The 21,534-nt window shown below is 42.4% G+C and overlaps 2 protein-coding genes across 2 annotated transcripts; both read right to left on the minus strand.

Annotated features, from left to right (window-relative positions):
• Positions 1–10,378: 10,378 nt before the first annotated feature.
• Positions 10,379–14,606, minus strand: OSTC (oligosaccharyltransferase complex non-catalytic subunit). Its single transcript, XM_021525485.3, has 4 exons — positions 14,152–14,606; positions 13,871–13,964; positions 12,124–12,321; positions 10,379–11,018 (listed from the first exon to the last, which is right to left on the minus strand). The coding sequence occupies exons 1-4, from the start codon at positions 14,288–14,290 to the stop codon at positions 11,000–11,002; spliced, it is 450 nt and encodes a 149-aa protein (XP_021381160.1). The 5' UTR covers positions 14,291–14,606; the 3' UTR covers positions 10,379–10,999.
• Positions 14,607–17,199: 2,593 nt separating this feature from the next.
• On the minus strand, positions 17,200–20,623 carry RPL34 (ribosomal protein L34). The gene is made up of 5 exons (XM_021525486.3): positions 20,601–20,623; positions 19,963–20,036; positions 19,764–19,863; positions 18,905–19,008; positions 17,200–17,326 (listed from the first exon to the last, which is right to left on the minus strand). Exons 2-5 carry the CDS (start codon positions 20,025–20,027, stop codon positions 17,242–17,244), a joined length of 354 nt encoding a protein of 117 aa, XP_021381161.1. The 5' UTR covers positions 20,028–20,036; positions 20,601–20,623; the 3' UTR covers positions 17,200–17,241.
• Between the last annotated feature and the right edge of the window lie 911 nt (positions 20,624–21,534).

The raw sequence follows: 21,534 nt of genomic DNA on the forward strand, positions 1-21,534 counted from the left end.
ATTAAGAGATAAGGTCTAAACAATAGAGACAGTGTCCAGCCCAGGCACATCACGATCACCCCATGGGCCAAGTCCAATGGGAATCACTTAGGGGAGGGGATTAGGGGGGTTACAGGAGTGAAACTTCCTCAAAACAGTGGGGAAATACAGAAATGAATCTTTTCTCAGTTTCCCATTCCCAAAGCCCTTCCAAAGGCCTTTCCCCACCGCGCCAGTGTGGTAGCAACAAAGTAGTTTCTATCTCAGTCAGGAACAAAATTTTGAACTGTACTCCAAGTTTATCCTCTATTGATGACTGGTCTTTCCAACCCTGTAAGACATTTTTTATTTAGGGACATTTTCCTCAGCATAGGAAGTAAAAAAATCAACAATAACTGAATATCCTACTTCCCCTGCAATTAAGTACTAAATCATCAAATTCCTAGAATTTTTCCTTCTCCTCACCACTTCTGATGGGACAGGCACTCAGAAAGAATACACATGAGTCCAGCTGCACTGGAGCTGCTGTAGCTTCATTGCCATGTGGCTGTTTGCCCTACTCTCTGCAGAACTTGCTTCTGCCCTTGGTGTCAGCTTGAAGTACAATAAAAAGTAACATACTTTATTATCTACCCATGGTCTGCATATTATTATAGCAAGACCTGTCCAGCTGAGGAGAGCACTCTCTTCCTAAGGGAGAGGATGTGACTACGTGGGGATAGTGAATAAGGTTATATCAGGACAGGCAGCAGACCAAGAAACACATTGCGTCAGCATGGAAAAGGATTGGGCAGGAGTGGAGGGTGTGTCAGGGCATGCTCCCAGGCACAGAAAAGCTCAGAATAAGCAGGGAGAAAGTTGCTGGCCCAGGGTTTGAATAAAAGCCTTGAAAATGCAAAGAAATGGGCCACACTAATGAGGGCACAAGCATTTCCCAGCAAGCAGAAAACTGGGGAGGAGGGTGGAGGAAAAGGAAAGGAAAGCCGGATGTGGAAAACTGTGGAAAAGTGGCAAAGAGAGCTTTAGAAAGAAAGTTATCTGAAACCTCAGTCAGACAGAAAGTACAGTTTGTTAGGAATTTGGTGATAGGGTTTCACGTGATGAGATTTAATTAATGCAAAATCTACTCTGGGTGTAACCAAAATGCTGAGTAGTTCTTAACGTGGACAAGGTGTGACAGAAATAGAGGCTGCCCTTTTCCCAAGGAGTTTACAAATTGCCCCTGGGCAATTTGCAAATTGATGGGCAACAGGGGGAGATGGAGGGGCACCATCAGGCTGGTCCGAGCACCAAGCTCGACTCCAGTCCTCTAATTTTGAAGGTATCACAGGATCAGAGGCAGTTTTAAAGTGAGGTGTGCTTGGAAAAAAGTAACATGATATTTCAGCAGAAGTATATGCAGCACAAGAAAAAAGCTAACAGAAGTGAAAATCTGACAGAGTTCCTTTCAAAATTTATCAAGGGAGAAAGTTTAGCACAATGAACTAATTGGAGAGATCTGGGAGTAACCATTCCAGTAATATATGAGTTGTGAAGGAGGGTGAAGGAATGAGCTCGCTGTCTACATTTCAGGAAACAGAAGAGACAGAGCTTGCCAACAAACCAGTAAGCAGGACATACTGTTCTTAAACTTTCAATAAAATGTTGCTGCAATTTTTTTTCTACAGAAAGTGTCCTTTGACAAAAGCATTTAAAAAGCCATTGTTACCCTGAAATTATCTAGAATTAAAAAAAAAAAAAAATTTAAAAACTTCAGTGAATGCTTGCTGCTGACAGTCTCTAGTGCTGTTAGTACGATGCAGAACTGACAATTAGATCTTAATTTTATTCCTAGCACAGTGATTAAGCTGCTACATAACTTTAAGCTAGTCACTTTACCATCTCAACATGACACCTCTAAAAGATGCACAAAACCAGCCACCTGTGTGACAGTAGTGCTTTGAAATGCTCAGGGTGTTGAAAGGCGTCTTTTCTGCAGGTGCTGATAAGCAAACATTCTTCTTCCTATTTTGATTTTTCTCTTTTTCACTTTTGAAGAGACCTCTACAGGACTTATTTGTAATATGCTGTTACAGAAATTTCTATCCAAGTGAAACAGACTCTTATTGCCTTAAAATAAACTAGGGTGAAAACCATTCCACCTAGGCAAATGCATCTTAGAGATTGAAGTATTTTATGGGGGCTGTATCAATACTTTTTCACCTTTTTACTTCCAGACAGATGCCAGCACAGAGAGCCCAAGGTTTTGCCAGGAATTTTTCTAAAGCCATATACACAGAAATCCTGGCAAAGTCCATATGGTTTTCTCTACCTCTGCAATCTGGGCTTTGACTTCTAATTTTAAAACATCAGACATAATTTCAGTACTATGTGGTTCTGATCTGCAAACCTACTGTATCTTAAATAATCTGTTCCTTTTAGCCATTGAATTCCATCCCCACCGTCAGATGTACTGTGGATGTTCAATTAAAACACTGAAACCTTATTTTTTTTTAATCTTTCTAAGTAAGCACTGTAGTTCTGTGTAATTCATATGACTTTAAAACTCCAGATTTTTTCCTTTTTATGAGCTATTTATAAAGTCCATGTGTATATACACACACAGATATGCATTGACTTTTTAATGACCTAGTCTGTGTAAAATGCTTAAAAATTTTTGGCTGGATTGATCCACAGAAGTGTTACCCTCTTGCACAGTTTTAAGCCCTGAAGTCTCAATTGGAAAATTAATTTGACTGAAAGACACATACAGAAAAATCCCTCACACATTTATACTGTAGAAAAATAAAAAATAATGCAAATATACTCAGAGCTGTAACATTTTGTGTGCATATTCATCTACAAAGCAGTCTGAGATTTCAGTTCGCTGCTTTAAAGCTGGACTTTCCTTCGCAGAACAAATAACGTTGCAGGGACTGCCATCCAGTGGGGAAGCAACAGCTTAACAGGGGATTGGAACTGCAGAAAGGTAAAATTTAAAGGTGTCAAGGTTGGAACAGATTGAGTAGCAGCTAATGACAATGCTGGAAATACTAATGGTGGAAGGATTTCCTTAGTCAGCTTCAGATATAATTGAAAGTGTTTATGTAAAAGTAATTTATTTTCCAAATGTAGGTGCACAAAGGCAGCCATGCAAAGCAGGTAAAATTAGGCTTGTTCAGTCTAGTAAACAAGCAGTGGTTAAACACAATCCTTAGACACATCCAATATACTACAAGCATTATTTCTCTTTGCACAAGTCTGTCTCCATAGATCTCAGTGAAGTGTAGCTTGGGTTTGCCTAGGTATTAGATGAGACTAAAAAATATTTACGGTAACTTTGTGTCTGCTGCCTTTTAAAACAGTAGAGGAAAAAAACTTCTTCATACATCTGAAATTATTCCTCCTTAGGCTATTAAACCAAACTATGATTCAAATACAGTTTGTCAATAATATTGTTATTTAGCAGTGGTTCTAAGCATAATGTACGTTGTGTACCTTTAAAGAAAGTCTGATGGAATGTTCCATTTCCCTGGGTTTATGACCTTTCATATTTATTGCCTTGTCTGCTATGTATATGAATCTTGATATTTATGACAGATTTTTCTTAGTTTGTTCTATTGTGTACAGACCATATGTTGTCTATGCTCATAAAACACTCAGTAACTGTATGTGCAGAAAAAAATGTTTTTCATGTTACTTGCTAAGAAACTTAAGAACCTGCAGGTCATCCCTTCAGAGGTGTTTTTAAATCCAGCCCCAGGAAACAATTGCCTCCTTTCCTTAGAGTTGTGATGAAGCTTTGGCAGGATTCTCAGATGTATTTGGCAGTTAACTTATACTGATTTAAACAAAAATTATGTACCTGAATTCCATGAGGATCCTAGCTTGACTGCTGTTGATGTAGATTTTGGCATACCTTCTTTGGCTCCCTGGTGTAATGATTGGGAATGCAGTAGGATTTTTATTGTTTTCAGAATGAGTCATGCAGGCAGCAGCACAACAGATGGTGTATAGTGTAGAACAATAAAGACAAAGATATGAGACAGCTAAGAGAAAACGAACAGACAAAGAAACAACAAGAGGATGAGAAAGGATGAAAGCAGGGGGGAAGCCAGGAGGTTAAGCTCTGCCACAGATAGCAGGAGCTAATGAAGTGTGGAGTCAGTGTAGGGTAAAGTAGCTCAAACAATGGCCAGCAAGGAAAATGGAAGGACCTGTAGTCAGAGTAGAAGGAACAGAGGTAGGAATACTAAGAGGAGCAAGGCTCATAGACAGCCAAATGGCTGGTGTGGCTAAGTGATGGATTTCAGTGTGATAAAAGAGCAAGTACCAGTGAGGAGGAATAAGGAAGTAGAAAAGCTGAGGAGACTGATAAATAATACCCTTTGAAGGTAGAAATACCACAGCAGTTAGAAAGAAAGCAATCAAAACCAACAGTGTTCTCCTGAAACTCAGAAGTCTGGAATGACAGCAAAGAAACAGGGATAGCAGCTGCTGAAAGACAATCGGATAAAGACCCTGAATAAGCTCTGACCAGCATCAGGCAAGCAAAAGGAGATGAAACACAGCATTCAGAGCTAGTTTAACAAGCTCTGTACTAGAGAGAGGTAGACACACTTGGGGAAAACACAAAAGAAGTTAAATTCCACAGGTCAGTGAGGCACAGTTGCTGAAAGGAGGTGTCTGGAGAAGTCTTTGTAATTGAGAAATGTATCAGTGTCTTGCTGCTGCTCCAGCTCAAAGAGAGGAAAAACAGAGAAAAAGCCCCATCAGCAAGATACTTCCTAGAAATATCACAGGCTCCTTCCTCCCACTCATCGCCCTGTTCTAATACAACAGCTATACTGACAGCTGTCTAATCATAACACATTTTAGGTGAAGGACTAAGATAAAATTTTGAAAAGGAAAAGACCTTAAACATTCCTCCATACACTTCTACTTTCCTCACCCCAACAGCTAATTCCTTTTTCTGTTCTGGCAGTAGGCAGTTAATGGAGCTACTTTCTGCTGTCATGTCTAGCTCATATAACCACTTGATTTTTCAGACTGAACTAAGGCCAGCAGGATTCTGTCCTACAACTGCACTGCAGGGATATTTTTTTAAGGACAGATTTAGCTATTTACAAAGACCTTCAACAATTATTTTTAAAGACACAAAGTGTTTGGAAGGTCAAAAGTTTTGTTCTCAGCCATGGAATATTTAAGAGGGGCAGTTGCTGAAAGACACCTCAAGAAACCAGTCAGTCATCCCAAAACAAGCCAAAGGTACCTGCAAATTTTAACAGGCAAGCCTGCTTGCCAAGCCTGTTCTGTTTCTTCAGCAGAAATGCTGTCACTAACACAAACTATCTAGTCCAGTGTTAAACTATTTTACCCTAATAAAGATTCTTCTAGTATTACCCCAACTTCTCCTTGCTGTTATTGAAGTTCTATCTACTACTAACGCAGAAACAAAATAGCGTAGTTCCTTTTCACACTTAATTTTATGTCTCCTGTACCTGGAAGGTAAAAGTTTTGCCAGTATCTCCATATGATATTGTGTTGCTGCACAAAAGGCAATCTGCTCTCCTCTTCAATGTGTGGTGCAGCAGAATCTGGGGACTTACTCACATCCCACATTTTGTCAGCTATTTTTCTTGAGTAGCACTGATACTTTGCACTTGTTCCCAGAAAGAATAAACCAGCCTAGTTTTTTTTAGACCACTCATTGATTTGTTAGGATTATTATGCATCCTAATTCTGCCCTCCCAGCAGTCTTTGAGTTTTATGATCTCTGCTTATTTAGTCAGTGCACTCTATTCAATACAAGTCAGTGGGTGATAAACAAAACTAGCCACAGGACAGACCTAAAAAGTAAGATATCTTTCCACTTTGATATAAGGACATCAACTCATCAGTAAACACTCTCTGAAAATGCTTTTCAAAGTGCTTTGGAATTCAGCTTATAGCTGTTTTAGCTAAGCCAAGTTTCCAAAACATGCAAGACAGTATCAAAATCTACAGCCCAAACATCTGATTTTCTTTGCTCCATGGGGCACATAACTCTCATATATGCATTTTTCTTCATATGACCTATTCTTTAAAAATCCAAGTTGGCTACTCATCTTTTTGTCATTTTCTTCCAGGTGCTTAAAATGCTTCCCCCACACCCCAAAAGTTCTTCTTCCATCTGCAGTTATTTTTTATTATTCCCCATTCCTTATAGTCTTCATGTGCATTTAAAGACAGATAATACACTGGAAAGCTGAATGTAGTAAACATATTATCTATAATGCAGGATCTGTCAAAAATACCTAAAAGTACCGAAATTATTTTAGCTGTCTACGAAGTAATGGAGAAAAAATTTAACTTTCACAGTTTATTTTAGAGTAACACAACCAGTCTGAGTACTTTCAAACTTTTTCTTTCCCTGTTTCCAGCTAAAACCATAACATTTCCACCAACCACAAAGGGAAACCAGTCCCCCCATCCACACTGACCACTGTAGTGAAAACTGATACCGAAAAGAGAAGGAAATTACAAATGTCAGTCTTTCACAAGCATTAGGCAGCAGATGTTAGCATATTGATCTGATTTATTGAGAGATAAATACTATTTCTTCCAGCCTGCAGGTAGAACAGTCGAAGAGCTTTGACTTTTATAGAACCCATATGGGATAGCTACATAATGAATACTCCATATTATGCCTGAAGAACATTAGTAACTAAACTGATATAATCAAACAGGAGCTCAGTAAATTGCCTTATAGACTCAAGATACTGGACAGCAGAATGCAGTGCCCTGCATCTGCATCTCTAATTAAAACACCATGGAAGTCAGATGTGCTTGACTCCCATTACAGTGCCACAGCTGTTGCTCTAAAATGAGCTCATGGTCTCAGTCCAGTTCTTGGACACCAGTACAAATAATTTTTACCAAAGAAACGAAATCATCTAGAAACTCCCATATTCCTACTATCCACTTCCATTAAACACTACCCTTTGAAAAGAGTTAGATGCAGTAGTTATATTTTTTGTTGTCACTAAAATCCAGATCTCTCCAGAGTTCTCCAAACATTAATATAGCTGAAAAAATCTTAATGGGACTGCAAAGTGTTACAAAACTTTCTTCTGAAATTTCTACTCTAACTGTTCCAATTAATTTCTTCTAATAATTTCAATCCTCTTTTACCATGTTCTGGAAGAAATATATTCAAAAGAAACTGCAGTGCTGAGAAGTAGCCATTAGAAATTCTGAAAATAGGCCAGTTATTGCTGCAACCCATTTTGGGAAAATCATAAAGATGTAGGGAAAATACAATAATCACATTCACAAATGTGCAATACCAATTACACTATCACAGACATTGCTATGCTGTAGGAAAACAGTTTCCACTGCGTGCAGGATTTCCATATGTGTCAGGAAAAAAAAGAGAATTGCTGTCTTTCCCATAGGCACATTGGCTCCCTGTATTGGAGGCAGGAGAACAAATTTAGGATTTTCTCAGGTTATAAGATTGTAACTCTTAAGAAGTCAAACACATAGTGCTTCCTATTTAATATATTAAGAATGTATATTTATGCATATTTCTTCAAAATGGTTGAATCATCTTCCTTCTGCCCCAAATTATTTCAGTGACACAAACCTTCCACGTATGTCTCAGTTCTCAGAGAAGTAAGGAGCAGGGTCAGTGGAACTGCTATGCTGGACTCCCAGAGGGCAGACTTTGGCCTGCTTATGGCCCAGACTGGCAGAGTCTCTCTGGGTCCCAAAGGAGTCCAGGAAGGCCTGACATTCCTCAAGAAGGAAAGCATAAAGATGCAGAAGCAGGCTATCCTCATATGCCTAAAGACAAGATAAGCAGGAAGCAGACTGGACAGAGAGTTTTGGCTGAAAGTCACAACAAAATGGAAAGTTTATGACCTTTGCAAGAAGCAGTGGCAACTCAGGAGGAGTACAAAATGTCAAGAGGACATGCAGGGAGAAAATAAGAAAGGTCAAAGTCCACATAGAACTTAAGCTGGCTACTGCTATAAAAGACAACTGAACATTACAGCTAAACATATATTAGCAAAAAAGAGTGTCTTAGGAAAATCTCCATCCTTTACTGAATCTGGAGTGAAATGTAGTGACAAAGGATGAGGAGAAGACTAAGGTACTTCACACCTTCTTTGCCTCAGTCTCTAATAACAAGACAAGTAATTCTGTGGAAGACAGGGATGGGGGGGCAGAATGAAGCCCCCATAATCCAAGGGAAAGTGGTCAGTGACCTGCTGTAGTCATGGGCCTGGATGGGACCCATCCAAGGATCCTCACTAAAAGCAACTGGTAGAATTGCTCACTGAGCTACTTTCCATCACTTACCAGGACCTCTAAAGGTATTTAAAAGTCATGGAGATGTGGCACTCATGAACATGGTTTGATGGTGGGTTTGGCAGTGCTGAGTTGATAGTTGGATTTGATAATCTTATAGATCTTTCCCAACCTAAATAATTCTATGATTCTATTACTATTCCACAATATGCAGGAGTCTGGAAAATGCATTGGGGAAAAAAAAAAAAAGAAGTTAAAATGTCTGTTCTTTTTCACCTAGATGTATTTTTCAACCTAACTTGATTAAGTATAAAATATTTTAAGGGTTCATATATGTATATACTAACTTTCAAAAGCTACACAAGTTATATATGTCTTCCTCACTATACTGACTAGGCATCATCTCTCAGAGATTATACTGAAGCCATGCATTCAATATTTTCTCCATCAAGACAGCCAGAAAATCAAGACCTCTACACTTCAGCCTGATTCTTTCTGTTGCACTTGGAAGTAGGCCAAATTTCCCAATTTAATCAAGAAAGATGTATTCCTGCAAGCTCTGTTTTACCTTTACCTTGTTTTTAACCTCTCACCCACAATCTTGTTCAGTTGAACCTTGAAGATATGAACATGAAACACAGATGGATATTGTCACTAGTTACAGGTTTTCTTTCAGTCACTGAAACATTCAGATTACTATTCCAAGCCCCTACTTTAGAGGCCACCTGCTGTTACCTATGAAGAACAGCAGACAATTACAGAAAATACCAACCTTTCTTCACTGCAAAGGGGATTCATCTAACATATTGCAATACTTCTTTGCAGTTTGACTCAGTAGAAATTTTACCTTGGGTGACAAAGCCTGCAAACTTTCAAAATTAACCAATCTCCAGTAGTGCATTCTGCCATCTTCCCACCTGCCATGTGCCTCATTTCTGGGTAGTCCATCTTCTGCTCTGCATTTGTTGTCTTGGCTCTCTGTGCCAGACTTTGGCAATGATCATACCAGACCTAGCTGTGAGTCTGTGACCAAAATACCATGATGTTCCTTTAGCCTTATTTCAGAGGGAGTCACCTAGTTTTGCTCTCCCAAAACAATATTCTACCTTGCAATCACATCTGCTTCAATTGCTGTTTCAGGTTGTATCACCTGGCATGCAATTGCAGTGAAAGGCACCTCACAGAGCACAGGCACTGAACTATGCCTTTAAAATCAAAAAGAGTCTGCTCATTTAGAACCAGCTGCAAACTTGGGATGCTGAAGCTCAACCACACTACCAGAAGCACTGAGCCAGAAGAGCCTTGCTTACAGTCAGTGAACTGACTTTCTGGTTTGACTTGCCTCTCAGAGTATTTAAAAAGATGACTTAAGATCCAGTTATTTACTTACATAATATCAATGCTTCCCCCTGTGAAGGTAAGCATGTGTCTCACCAAAACCAGAGTGACCAAAAGATAATTAAAAAGACTGGAAATTTTGCAGTTATGAACCTCATAAAACAGCTTAAACTACCTTAAATCTTAATTACAAACATGTAAGATGAACAGATGCAAAAGTGTTACATTGTATGTAAGAATGTGGCAGTGGAAATGACATATCCTGAGGGCAGATGATTAACAACTAGCTCAGGAATTTGATTAAGTATGTGAACAGTAATGCTTACTTCACAATTACAGGAATAAATAACTTTCCTGTTTTATATTATTATACTGATTAAAATAGTGCTTCAAATACATATGGATTGCAAAAAAAAGACATTTATGGTGATTGAGAGGGATCTTTTTTTCTCACAGAATCCAACACATTACTTGAATGAAACATTTCAGCAACATTCAATCTTTTAAAATTAAGACAATTAAACTGGAACTTTGCCTCAGACAAAAAAAGCAGCAGCTTCAGAAGTAAGTGTTCTTAGCTACTGATAACAGCATGTTATTTGCATACAGTACAAATTCATGGAAAATAAGGTTTCTTGTCCCTGATACTAAAAGAAAAAAAAAATCATTATCCAACAGTGAAAAGCAAAGCTGAAATTACATGGTCATGGTATGGCACCTCACGTCTGAATGTAGAACAGTCCATGCAAACAAGAAAAAGCTTTACAAGTTGCACAAATTTAAAATAATTTTTTAGAAAATAAGTTTTATTTGGCTCCTTTTGTACACTTTTTCTTTAAAAAAATGCACATTCATACAGTTTGCCCTTCCCAGTGCATGTCTGGATTTGCTCACATAGAGCATTAATATCAAGGTCAAAGATGCCTTCACAATAATTTCAGACTCATTGTATTCTGGCTGTAAAGCATCTAAAGTTACTAATTTTCTGATTACAACCTGAAAATCAATGTTTTGAGTGTTTCTTCTCTGATTCACATACATAATCGTCCCAAACTGGGAAGAGGAGACAGACCTGCAATGAAGAACCGTCAATGGCAAATACTCCTTTCAGGTAGAGCTAATGGTAGGGTCCCTACTTCACACTGAGATGAAATATAAAAGAAATACTCAGCTACACAGCTTTCTCTTTTTCAAAAGCTCTACATCAGAAATGATAAAACATTGCTTGAAAACTACATCTCAGCCACTGGTAGTGACAGTTTATTTGCAGAGAAAGCACTCTTTCCCTAGTTGTTTCTCATGGCCAGGTCTCTTTGCTGTTGATGGTGACTATGGATCTTGTTTCTTCTTAAAACACTTTGTGAAGAGGAGGAAATTCAGCTCGAACTTTCACACAGCACAAGAGGTACTATCCCATCAAGTAGCCCCTACAGAAAGAAAATTAATTCAGAGAAAAAGTTAGCAAACATAGGCAGCTCTCCTCAAAAATCAAGAGACAGACAACCTTAAACCAAAACTTAAGACTGCAAAAGCCTCTGCTGATCAAGACTGGCCATCTTAAGTACACATTCCTTCCTCAGTTTATTTTCTTCAATGAACACTGAAAATGCATTAGACTATTCTTAATCCAACTTTGGTAATTGTTTGGAATTTTTGAAGCCCACATCATACTCTAAGAAATGTTTTTTATTTGTCCTTTACACAAACTACATGTGTTAAGATACTCAATACAACCTGATCTTTTCTGACACTTCACACAAATCTGGTCTCTCTTTCTCTTCCATTTCTCTGAAGGCCTGATCTTTTCATGAATTTCAGAATGAGAACTGTTGTACAGACACACATGAACTCAATAAAGCAAAAAAAACCTTATCGCCTCAGTGAAGCAAGAAAATATAGGGTAGGTCCCTATCCAGGTACTGGCTGCCAAGGAACCCATCACTTCTTTGTTATGAAACAAAATTTTTTAAGTATGCTACAGAGGCCAAAAAAAAAGTATTTAAGGATAGAAGAATGACTGTCACTATTAATTCAACACTTCATGGAGCTACTCCAAAAATTACCTACCAGTACCTCTAAACATCAGGTTTCAGCTATTCTAAATTAAATAGATACACTGAAAAATACAGAGGGGAGGAGGGGGGGGGGAGGGGGGGAGGGTGAAATTGGAAAACCTGCACTTGGATTTTGCACAGCCTGAAAGCTACAGTATTTTAACAGTTCCATAGTTTTCAAAGCCCTGCTTTGTAGCTACTTACCCAACCAGTACATACAATGAATTTTAAGGTACACTGAGCAAGTCAGACTCATTGTATTTTCCAACATACCAGGAACTGTCACCCTTTTTTAACTACAGCACAATCTTAGAGAAGCATCAAACCTCATTCAAAGTAGCTTGTTCCAAAAAAGCAGTGAAAAAAGCAACTTATATTCAAGCTGAAGATCATAATATTTTCTGTTACTCTTAAATTTAACACAGCACACATGAGCCACAAAAGAGGATAAAGACTGAAAGATAAATAAGTCGCTTACGGTAATTTCATCCTCATGAAAACTCTGGCCATGAAAAAGCTCAAAAGCACACTAACAAATCCAATAAAGAGCAAAAGAAACCTATTCAACTTGGGAATATTTGGTGCATTGGATCGATCCAGAATTATGAATCCTAGGCCACCCATAGTGAAGAGGAAGCTTGATGCGAGGCCTTCCATAATGTACTGTCCATTTACTCTAAAGGAGAAAAAAAAAGGTGAAAAGAGTCAGAAAAAGATCAAAGAAATTATTTACATTTCAAACCCCATCTACTCAACATGCTTTAGCTGTACAAACACACAGGATGATTAACTTTGATGGCTGACTTTCTAACTAAAGCCAGTAGGAAACCGATGTCATACAATTACATCAAGACTTCAATATACGATTTTTGTCCAGAAACAAGAGTCTGCAAGGTGCCCAGTCCAGCACAGAGGAGGATTTATTCATATTTGTGCATACCAACAGCTACCACCCAGCTCACTGGTTTGCAAAACCACCAGGAGGTCCCTAGTTATACAGATGGGCCCAAGGCAAGGCACCACAACCAGCTTATTTCCATCCCCATGTTTAGGCAGGACTGCCTGAATCCTCCTCTCAGGACAAATTCCTCTCAAAGCGCTATGGCAGCATGTGAAGCACATCTGCTGGTTCCAAAACACATCCTGCAGGATGTTCTGCTGCTTTCTGAGTCTGCATGGATCCATTGCAGGGAGCAGACTGAGGGTGCCCCCTGGGGCTCTCTGTCAGCCCAGACAGCTGGACTCCCTTCTTACAAATAGAAAGAGAAGGAGAGTGAGGAAGATGAGATGCAGAAGAAATATTGCACCTGGATCACAAGTCTCCTGCTTCCCACAGTCACTAAGAAGACATTTTCCTGTCCTCCTAATTAGCAACCTCATAAAACTGGCATTGATGAAACTACAGTGGATGCCCAGACAGAAATAAAGCTTATCATTACTGCCTCATATCCTGGAAACAAACAAGTTTGTCTTCTCTTGTCTTGTTTACACTGACAGATGCTAGCAACTCCCCGCAGCAACTTGATTTGTCAACATTGCAACAATTCAACCCAGTCTGAAACACACATCTAGTCCAAGACAAAATCTGTCACATCAACTACATCACAGACCTCACGGATTCAACCAACTTTTTGGGTATTTAATAGAAATCATTATTTGTTTCCCCACACATAGACACACCTGCCCACCCCCCCACAGTTTCAAAAGCAGACTTAATTCTCTTCAGACTGGTTTGTTTCTAGGAGTTTCTAGCTCATTTTTAGTAATAGAAGTCAAGGGCACAGCCAAGACCCTGTTGTTACACATTCGTAACAATGTTCCACACCAGAGTCCCAAGTACACTAGAGTTTAAAACGTAACAAACAAAAGTTTCCCAAACTTTACTTTACATATTCTGCAACAAAAATTGATCTAATGTATCTGCATCCAGTATAAAGTTCAACCTGACAGCCCAAACCAATTTCTTTTTACCAGACCTTTCATTTTCAAAAGTTTTAGGACTAAGTTGTTTGATTTCTGTTGGTTTCAATGCTGGTTTGGTGGGGTTTTTGTAAAAATCAAAAAACAGTTCTCAGCAAACCAAGAACTAATATAAAGCAACTCCTGCCTTGCAGAGAAAGAAGGAAAGGGAAGGAACAGATGCACAGCTCGGCAAGACAGGGTTTATTCCCCTGAGCTCAGGCATTTGCAGCACGTCGCCAGCGGGAACAGGGCCCTGCTCTTACCTGTATGCCAAGAAAGCCACCGGCCTCTGATGCCCGTGCTCGTCTGTCATCGACCCCACGCTCGGAGGTTCCACGATCACGTCATAGATAATTCCTGCGGGGAGGAAAGCAAGCACCGGCTTTGACTCGCAGCAGCGAGGTTCGGCTGACACCGCGGGCCCGCGGGGGGCTGCCCGGGGCTCGCGTTTTACGGGCGGCTCGGACCCGCACACGGGGTCCCGGTGGCAGGGACCGAGGGAGAGCTGCTCCGTGAGCGGGGCCCCCCTCCGCCCCGGCCTCACCTCCGGTGATGAGGAAGTAGGACACGACCACCAGCGCGTACACGGTCATAGCCGAGGGCATGTGCACCCAGCTCGGCCGCTTCAGCTTGATGTTGGGGCACTCGAGCACGGCGAAGGGCAGGCGGAACAGCGTCTCCATGGCCGCGGGGCGGTCCGGCGGCCGCGGCCCCGCTGCTCCCTCCCGGCGCTGCCCGGTGCCGCTCCGCCACCGACACGAAGGCGGAAACGGAAACGGGCTGCCGCGTCCTGACAGGGGGAAGTGGATCGCTTGCTAAAAAGCGATCATAACACAAAGCACTAGAAACTTGTGACCAGGCTTAAATGACAGCCCAGACTTTTTTTTTGTCTGCATAAAATCAGAGAGACGCCGCCAGTCCGCCGAGGAAGGGTCTCTCAAGCTCACGCCCCTGGCAGGACCCGGCAGCCCTGACGTGTCGGCGCCGGGAGCTGGCTGCGGAGGGGGCGGGGCCGGGGCGGGGCCGGGCGCAGCCACGTGGCCGCCGCGCGCCCCGCGCGCCGCCCTGCCCGCCGGTCGCTCGCGGGAGCCCGCCCGCAGCACGGGCAGCGCCGGCGCGCAGCCCCTGCACGGGGTACGAGCACGCTTTGCACGCCCTGTGCTGAGGCAGTTTTCCGGCGGGGGAAGGAAAAGCCACGTCCCGCGTGTGACTTTGCACAGTCAGGCTGGGATGCAGACCCGGCGAGCAGACCAAGTTCCGTTGTAGCACTTTACCCCAGTCCCCGTGTTTGCAGGGCAGCGTGGGGCTGGGATGCTCCTTGGGCGCACCGTGGGATTTGGTGCGCGTCCTGACCCACAGCCACAGGTCACCCCTGCAGCTGCACACAGAGCAGGCAGGAAAAGGCACGTCACACCAGCCGCTGCCGAGAGCAAGCAGGGTATACCGTGTGTTACAGCCCATCCCACACGCTCCCGTAAGGGTGCACACACCTCATCGGCCCAACCCAGCCTGGCCCCTCCTGCCTCTGTCCTCAGCTCGCTTAGGAGAGCAGCACCGAGGCGCCACCTCAGAAAAACTCCCCCTTTTGAGTGGAAGCCTCCACGGAAAGGGGCGGGGAAGAACTCTTCACTCCAGCTTCGTTCCACAGCACACACGCCAGCTGAACTCGCACACCTCGCCATGCTACCCAGCCTACTTCCCACTGCACAGGCCTTCCCCAAATGTCTGCCCCATTCCTACACTGCAGCCAACTGCTCAGTTTTAAAATAATTACGGGCCTTATTACTATTTCACTGATACACTGCCTAAGGACTGCTATGATTTCTGCCTGTAGTGGTAATACCACTTCTCCCAATTGTTGCCTTCTGGCGCAATCATGTCACTTATAGCTAGTTGTTTTCAGTCTTACCCTTCCTGTTTTTAAGAATCTCTCTTGCAGTGCCTGTCAACAGATGTTTATGACATTTATCCTCCTTATTCCAAAATTATTCTCCCTCCATCTCTACTCCTTTCCAAAAGCCCAAAGGAAAACTCTCATCTCAGAGCCTTTAATGCAAAACGGGCAGGTTACACACGCCTGCCCTAGTTCTTTTTTTTCCCCAGCATACTAAGTACTTAACTTTGTACTACAGCAGAAAGACAGCTAAGGAAGTGTTAACCTTGTCAAGTAACTATAGTAACAGCACCCAAAAATGTTACGACTAGTAATGTTAGTCTCAAAACCTCCTTTAATGAGCTACAGCCTTTGCACCCGAGCTAAGGAGAAATGTTTCACATAATTCAAGCTATAACGTCCATTTTGAGAATATTGAGAATTATTTTAACTCCTTGGGACTCAGTGAAGAAATCCTTGGGGAGGTACAACTCCTTTCACTATGCATGGTATTACCAAGCCACTTATCCTGGATCAGAGCCACCTCCTGCTGTCACACCCAGGAGGCAGCTGAGAGTTGCCAGGCACCTCACCCCAAGCACCAGCTTACTGCCACCAGAACGGCTTTTCAACTTAGCCTTGTCCTCTGTCCCTTGGCTGTCTGTATCGCTGACAGGGTAGGCAGGGTAAAAAGGCAGCATGCACTCAGCAGTGACCTGCACACACATCTGAGCCACAGCCTGAGCTGACTCCACAGGTGACCCTAGGAGCCCCTCACAGCTCCCAGTAAGCCTCTGTGCTCAGTTATTATTTCTCTTCCTTCCTTCCTCTCATGATAGAGCTCATAACTTTTTGAAAAAATAGTTATTGCTTAAAACCAGGTAAAAATAGATGCCCGTCATATAGTAAAAGCAGTTCAAAGTTCAGAGCTGAGGCATACCACTGCACATACAGGCAAAGCAAGAATTATCCTGACTGGGTTATGACACTCCTGGACAGCATTGAGACAGATTTACAGTTCTCTATGAAACAGAATAAATCAAAACCATTTTCACTTTTTACATTACAATTATATCCTTGATGATAAACCAACTAACTTTGGTTCAGATTTCACTACCAGATGCCCAAATTGCTACTCTAAATCAGGAAGCCTTTAAAGGTCTGTCCTACCTGTGCCCAGGAGCTCTGTTGGTATCGTACCAGTAACTGCTGACCCAGGAAGACCTAAGAGGATACAGCAGCTGCAGCTTTCTTCCAGATCCAGATGTAGCAAAAGGCAACTGTCTCGTGGATACAGCACTGGGTTTGAGAAGTTAAAACTATTCTCTCCACCCTCACTGAATAACACCACATACAATTTTTAAAAACTCTACCTGAGACCACTTATACTAGCTGTCCTCTTTTGTTTGCTCTTCTTTTTCAACGTCCGAATTTTCTTCTGAGCCAAGTCCTCCAATGACTTCATAAACAGCTGCTGAAAGAAAACCTGCATTGCTGAAAGTTATTCCAATCCCTTGACATGACTGAGCCTGAGCTGGGAGTCCTGTTCAACCAGACTTCCTTCCAGCTGTTTGATTCCCCTCTCAGCAGGCAGCACTGAACAGAGCATCCTGACCTACAGGTTCTGTTGCAGCAAAACCCAGCTCTGCACTGTACAACCTGTGAGAAGCAGCAGCTCCAATCAGCTTTGAGTCACACATGGAATGACAGGACACAAGAGAAGTGGAGATTTCATTTATTGGGCTGAAACTACAAATAGATTCACTTTGACTTCTGGCTCTGTGCTTGTGCCTTCAACACTTTCACAACGATCTTCTGCTCCTCAATGAGAAAAGCTCGTTTGATTCTGGAAAAGAAAAAACTACTTTAGGATATGTGTCAATCTACTAAAGTAAAAACACAAAAATAAGATGTATTACAATTAATTTTGCCATCTCTTACATTCATTGCATATGTGGTGTTAGTTCCAGTTACATAAAAAGGGAACCCACTGCTGTTCTTGCCAGCAGCAAAAGACAGGGACAGTAGCACTGTATGAATGTAGCAGTTTGGGGATGGCAGCCTACAGTGCCTGCAAATTTAGGCAAGTGGCTTGGAGGCAAGCAAGGTAATACTTGATGGCTGAACATGGGAAAATTTACCATCCTCACAAACTTCAAAGGCAAAAAGCAGAACTCCTAACTGGAGAATTAATTTAATTCTGTTGAAGTCAGAATTGGTGTGACAAGTCGTGGTCAGCTCTCTTCCTCAGAACTACAGGAAACTACGTGTATCCAGTTATCAAAACCAGGAATACTTTCCCTGTCAGGATTAAAACTCCTTGCACATCAACAGGGAAAAGCCTAGCAGGTCAAGTTGTGCCCAAATACAACTATTTCTGGAAGACCTGTAGGGGAACCAGGTAGATGGGACAGATCTGTGCACCAGCATTCACATACCAACAGACTATTTGACGGTTCTGAGTTAACAGCACAAGTGTGCCACACACACTGCTACCCTTAAACATTAAAATGCCTTCTCTAAGTATCTGGTACACATGGCTACTTCTGCAATGCAAGCCTATCAAAGATGCCTAAGCAGGTGCAAGAGAAAACCTAATCATTACAGGAAAGGAGGCAGCTGTAATTTCTGGTTTAGGCACAGTCAGAATAAAACATGCACTAAAAACTACCTACCAAGCTCATAAAGGGTTTGGGAAAACACTCAGAAAAAATGTGGCTTTTAACACAGAAAAGTTATGCTATTGCTCTGCAGCTGTAACTGCTCATCTTTAATGGTACCTAATGTAATTTATCTTAGAACTTACACATGCCAAAAACAAACAAAAAAAAATTGCTGGCACTACAGATGAAAAAAACCTTGGCATAGGACCGCTGACCCCAGAGATCTGCTTTGTTTACCATTCACAGAGATGACACACTCATGGTCATGTTTCTCCTCAAACTTGACAAGGAAGCATAGGATATGAAATTACTACACAATAAAAATTACTTCAGTGAGGCCTGGCAAAGGCTTTAAAACTTAATCACATAAAGCTGTTTAACACACAACCAAGTAATATCTGTGAATCCCAAAACATTACAAAGAAGTGAAAAATTCAATTAAATCTGCATAAGGCAAAACAGGACAACAGAACAATCTTTACTATGAGCAGTCAATTCAAAAGATAAAAACCCAGCATGAGCTGACTGTTTAGTATCACTGCAACAGTGCAGTAAGAAATCCTGAAGAACACGACATCTCCACAAAGGAGCTTCACATGCAGGGAAGGGACAAAATCACACACATCACTGCCCCACGTGCCCCACACTCAACACTCTCCATGTCCCAACACCAGTGTCACAAGAGCCTTCAAAGTTTGGGAGAGATGTAAAAATCTTCTAAGAAGCAATCCCAGAAATACAGCTGGCTTTCTGTAAATTACCTGTCACGGACACACTTGGCACACATGGAGCCACCATAGGCTCTGCTAACGTGCTTCTTTGTTTTTGACAGCCTCATCAGAACTTTGGGGCGCACAGCACGGACCTACAGACAACAAAAAAGAAACAAATGTGTCACAGGACAGTAATTTTTTGTATCTGCCACATAAAAACCAACATCACTTTCATAGTTAAAAAAAAAAAAAAATCAGCAACACTTGAAGTTTACTATTCAAGATGCTAAAAAGTGACCGAGGTCGCAGCTCATTGCAAGGACCATCTTCAGCATTCCTAAGCTGATCTTTTCATTCCACCACAGGGGCTCAACAAGAGATTCATTAAAAAACTGGTTATAAAAAAGACTGTTTTTTTTTAAGATAGGAACTGCTCAAAGATCAACATGACACAAGCATTCCCATAACTATTAAAAGCAATGGTGTTACTTCAAGAAAACATTCTGATGAAAAATACTTTAAGAACATTAATTCCTTTTTTCTAAATATGATACTTTTCTAAACGTGGCTTACCCTTTTTTTCTGCAAGTCTAATAGGTCCAATCAATTCATGTTTTTAAACCTGCTACAGAATTGCCCTGTCTAGTTTTAAAAATTTCAGACTTTATAAAACAACAGTTTATATTTAATAATAATGCAACCCCAAAAGCATTAAAAAAAGTTTGAGCTCCCAAAGCTTATTTTGCCAGCAAACTATACAACATTTGATTTGAATATTTTAGAGTAAAAGGTTACTTCAACAAGAACTGGACAATAAACAGGCCCACTGTATACTTGGAAAGACTCTTTGTACTGAAGAAACGTTGCAGCAGAGAAACAGCCTTAGGTGTCTATAATCAAAACTTACACCACGAAGTCTTCCTGGGCAAATACCACACGCTGACTTGGGGGCCTTTCCCACTTTCTTGGTGTAAAGGTAAACAATCCTGTTCCCGGGTGTTCGGGACCTAGGCACAGCAGAAAAACACTCAGTTAATAACGTAACAATGGAAACTGAAGCATCCCCTGTTTACAACGGAAGCCTCCTTACAAACGGCCTTACTTACAGTCTGGTCTTGTTGGAAGCTGTGTTGTAGGACAACCTACGGCGGTATGTCAGGCGCTGCACCATTTTTCACCCCTAAATAAGCAAAACCAAAGCGGCACTAGTTAAGAGCTCGATGTCCACACAGGAGTTCGCACCTCACAGGATCACCCGCACAGAGCCAGATGTGAATCAGCAGCTGTCGATTCGATATTAATAAAACTAAAGCCTATTCTGGTCAGCGACAGCCAGCAGGACTATACTAGAGAACAACAAAACCCGTGACAGCGGGCATGATCCGCAAAGATTCACCCGAACTAACTTGAACACTGCTCAAACATCCTAATCCTGACTGGATTATGTCACTCTCTCCCAAGAGACTGCTTAAAGCTTTAGCCCTATTTTATAGTTAACATAAGCTCCATTCGCAGCCCCGGGAGACGCAGGCAGGCCCTACTCGGGAGCCCCACCGCGGAGGCCTCGGCAGGCCCGGCCTCTCTGCCGGGCAGCTATGCCCCCGCTCCGGCCCACACCCGGGCAGCAGCGGCGCCGCCGGTCCATCCCCGCAGCCCCTCAGGGCCTCGGATGGCGCCCACCGCCCGCCGGGCCGCCGATGGAGGCGGATGCGCACCCACTGCCCGCGGCCGCCCACCGCCATACCTGGCGCCGCCGGACCCGGAAGAGGAAGCGGAAATGCGCGGTCAACATTGAAATAGCGGCGCGCTGAAGAACGGAAGAAATAGCAGCGCCTGCGCGCTGGGGTCCGTCTACCATACAGGGCGGCAAGCGGGCAGCGCCATGTTGTACGGCATGGAGGTGCAAGATGGCGCCATACTGTACGGCTGAAGCGGGGCGGGCGCCGCTCGGCGGCAGGACCGGGAGCCGAAGCAACGGGCGCCATGGGGGCGTCGTTTTATTTGTTGTGTATTTCACTGAAAAACTGTCTCACTAAAATATCGGCTTCTATCCTGGGAAAGAATGGTTTGTGCTTCATTATGTAATTACGTAGCTGTGGGCCCAGCAGCCATTCCCCATCCTGCTGTTCTAAGCTCTGAATTACGAGTCACTCCTACAGGCTTTTCCAGGGCACACTGGCACGTGGCACCGTGTATCTGACACAAAAGTTCCCCAAGGAAAGGCTGGTCCCACAGAATGCCTGGAGCACCGCAGGGCTGTCCCTGCCATGCTCCGTTCCTCTCGAGATGCCCTCGCTGCTGACCCGCACTGGCCTTCCTGGCCCTGGACCAGGCCACACGTACCTAGGAAAAGCATAGGGAAAAAAGGACACAGCTAGTGGAACTCTCCCTTAATAGATCCTCCCCATATTCATCCATCAGCATCCTCCACGTGTCCTGAGCTGGTTCACATTTTCTGACCTTAGGTTATCTCAGTTGGTGCAAGCTTGGTGCTAAGAATACCAAGGTTGTGGATTCAATCCCTGTATGAGCTATTCTCTTAAGAATTTAACTCAATGATTCTTATGGGTCCCTTTGAACTCAGAATGTTCTGTGAAATCTATTTAATAGCCTCTGGGAGACCCCTGACAAAAGAAAATAAAGGAAATAGCCAGAGCTAAGGGACTATAGAATGGGTT

The sequence above is a fragment of the Lonchura striata genome, chromosome 4, assembly GCF_046129695.1.
Source record: "Lonchura striata isolate bLonStr1 chromosome 4, bLonStr1.mat, whole genome shotgun sequence".
Lineage (NCBI taxonomy): Eukaryota > Metazoa > Chordata > Aves > Passeriformes > Estrildidae > Lonchura > Lonchura striata.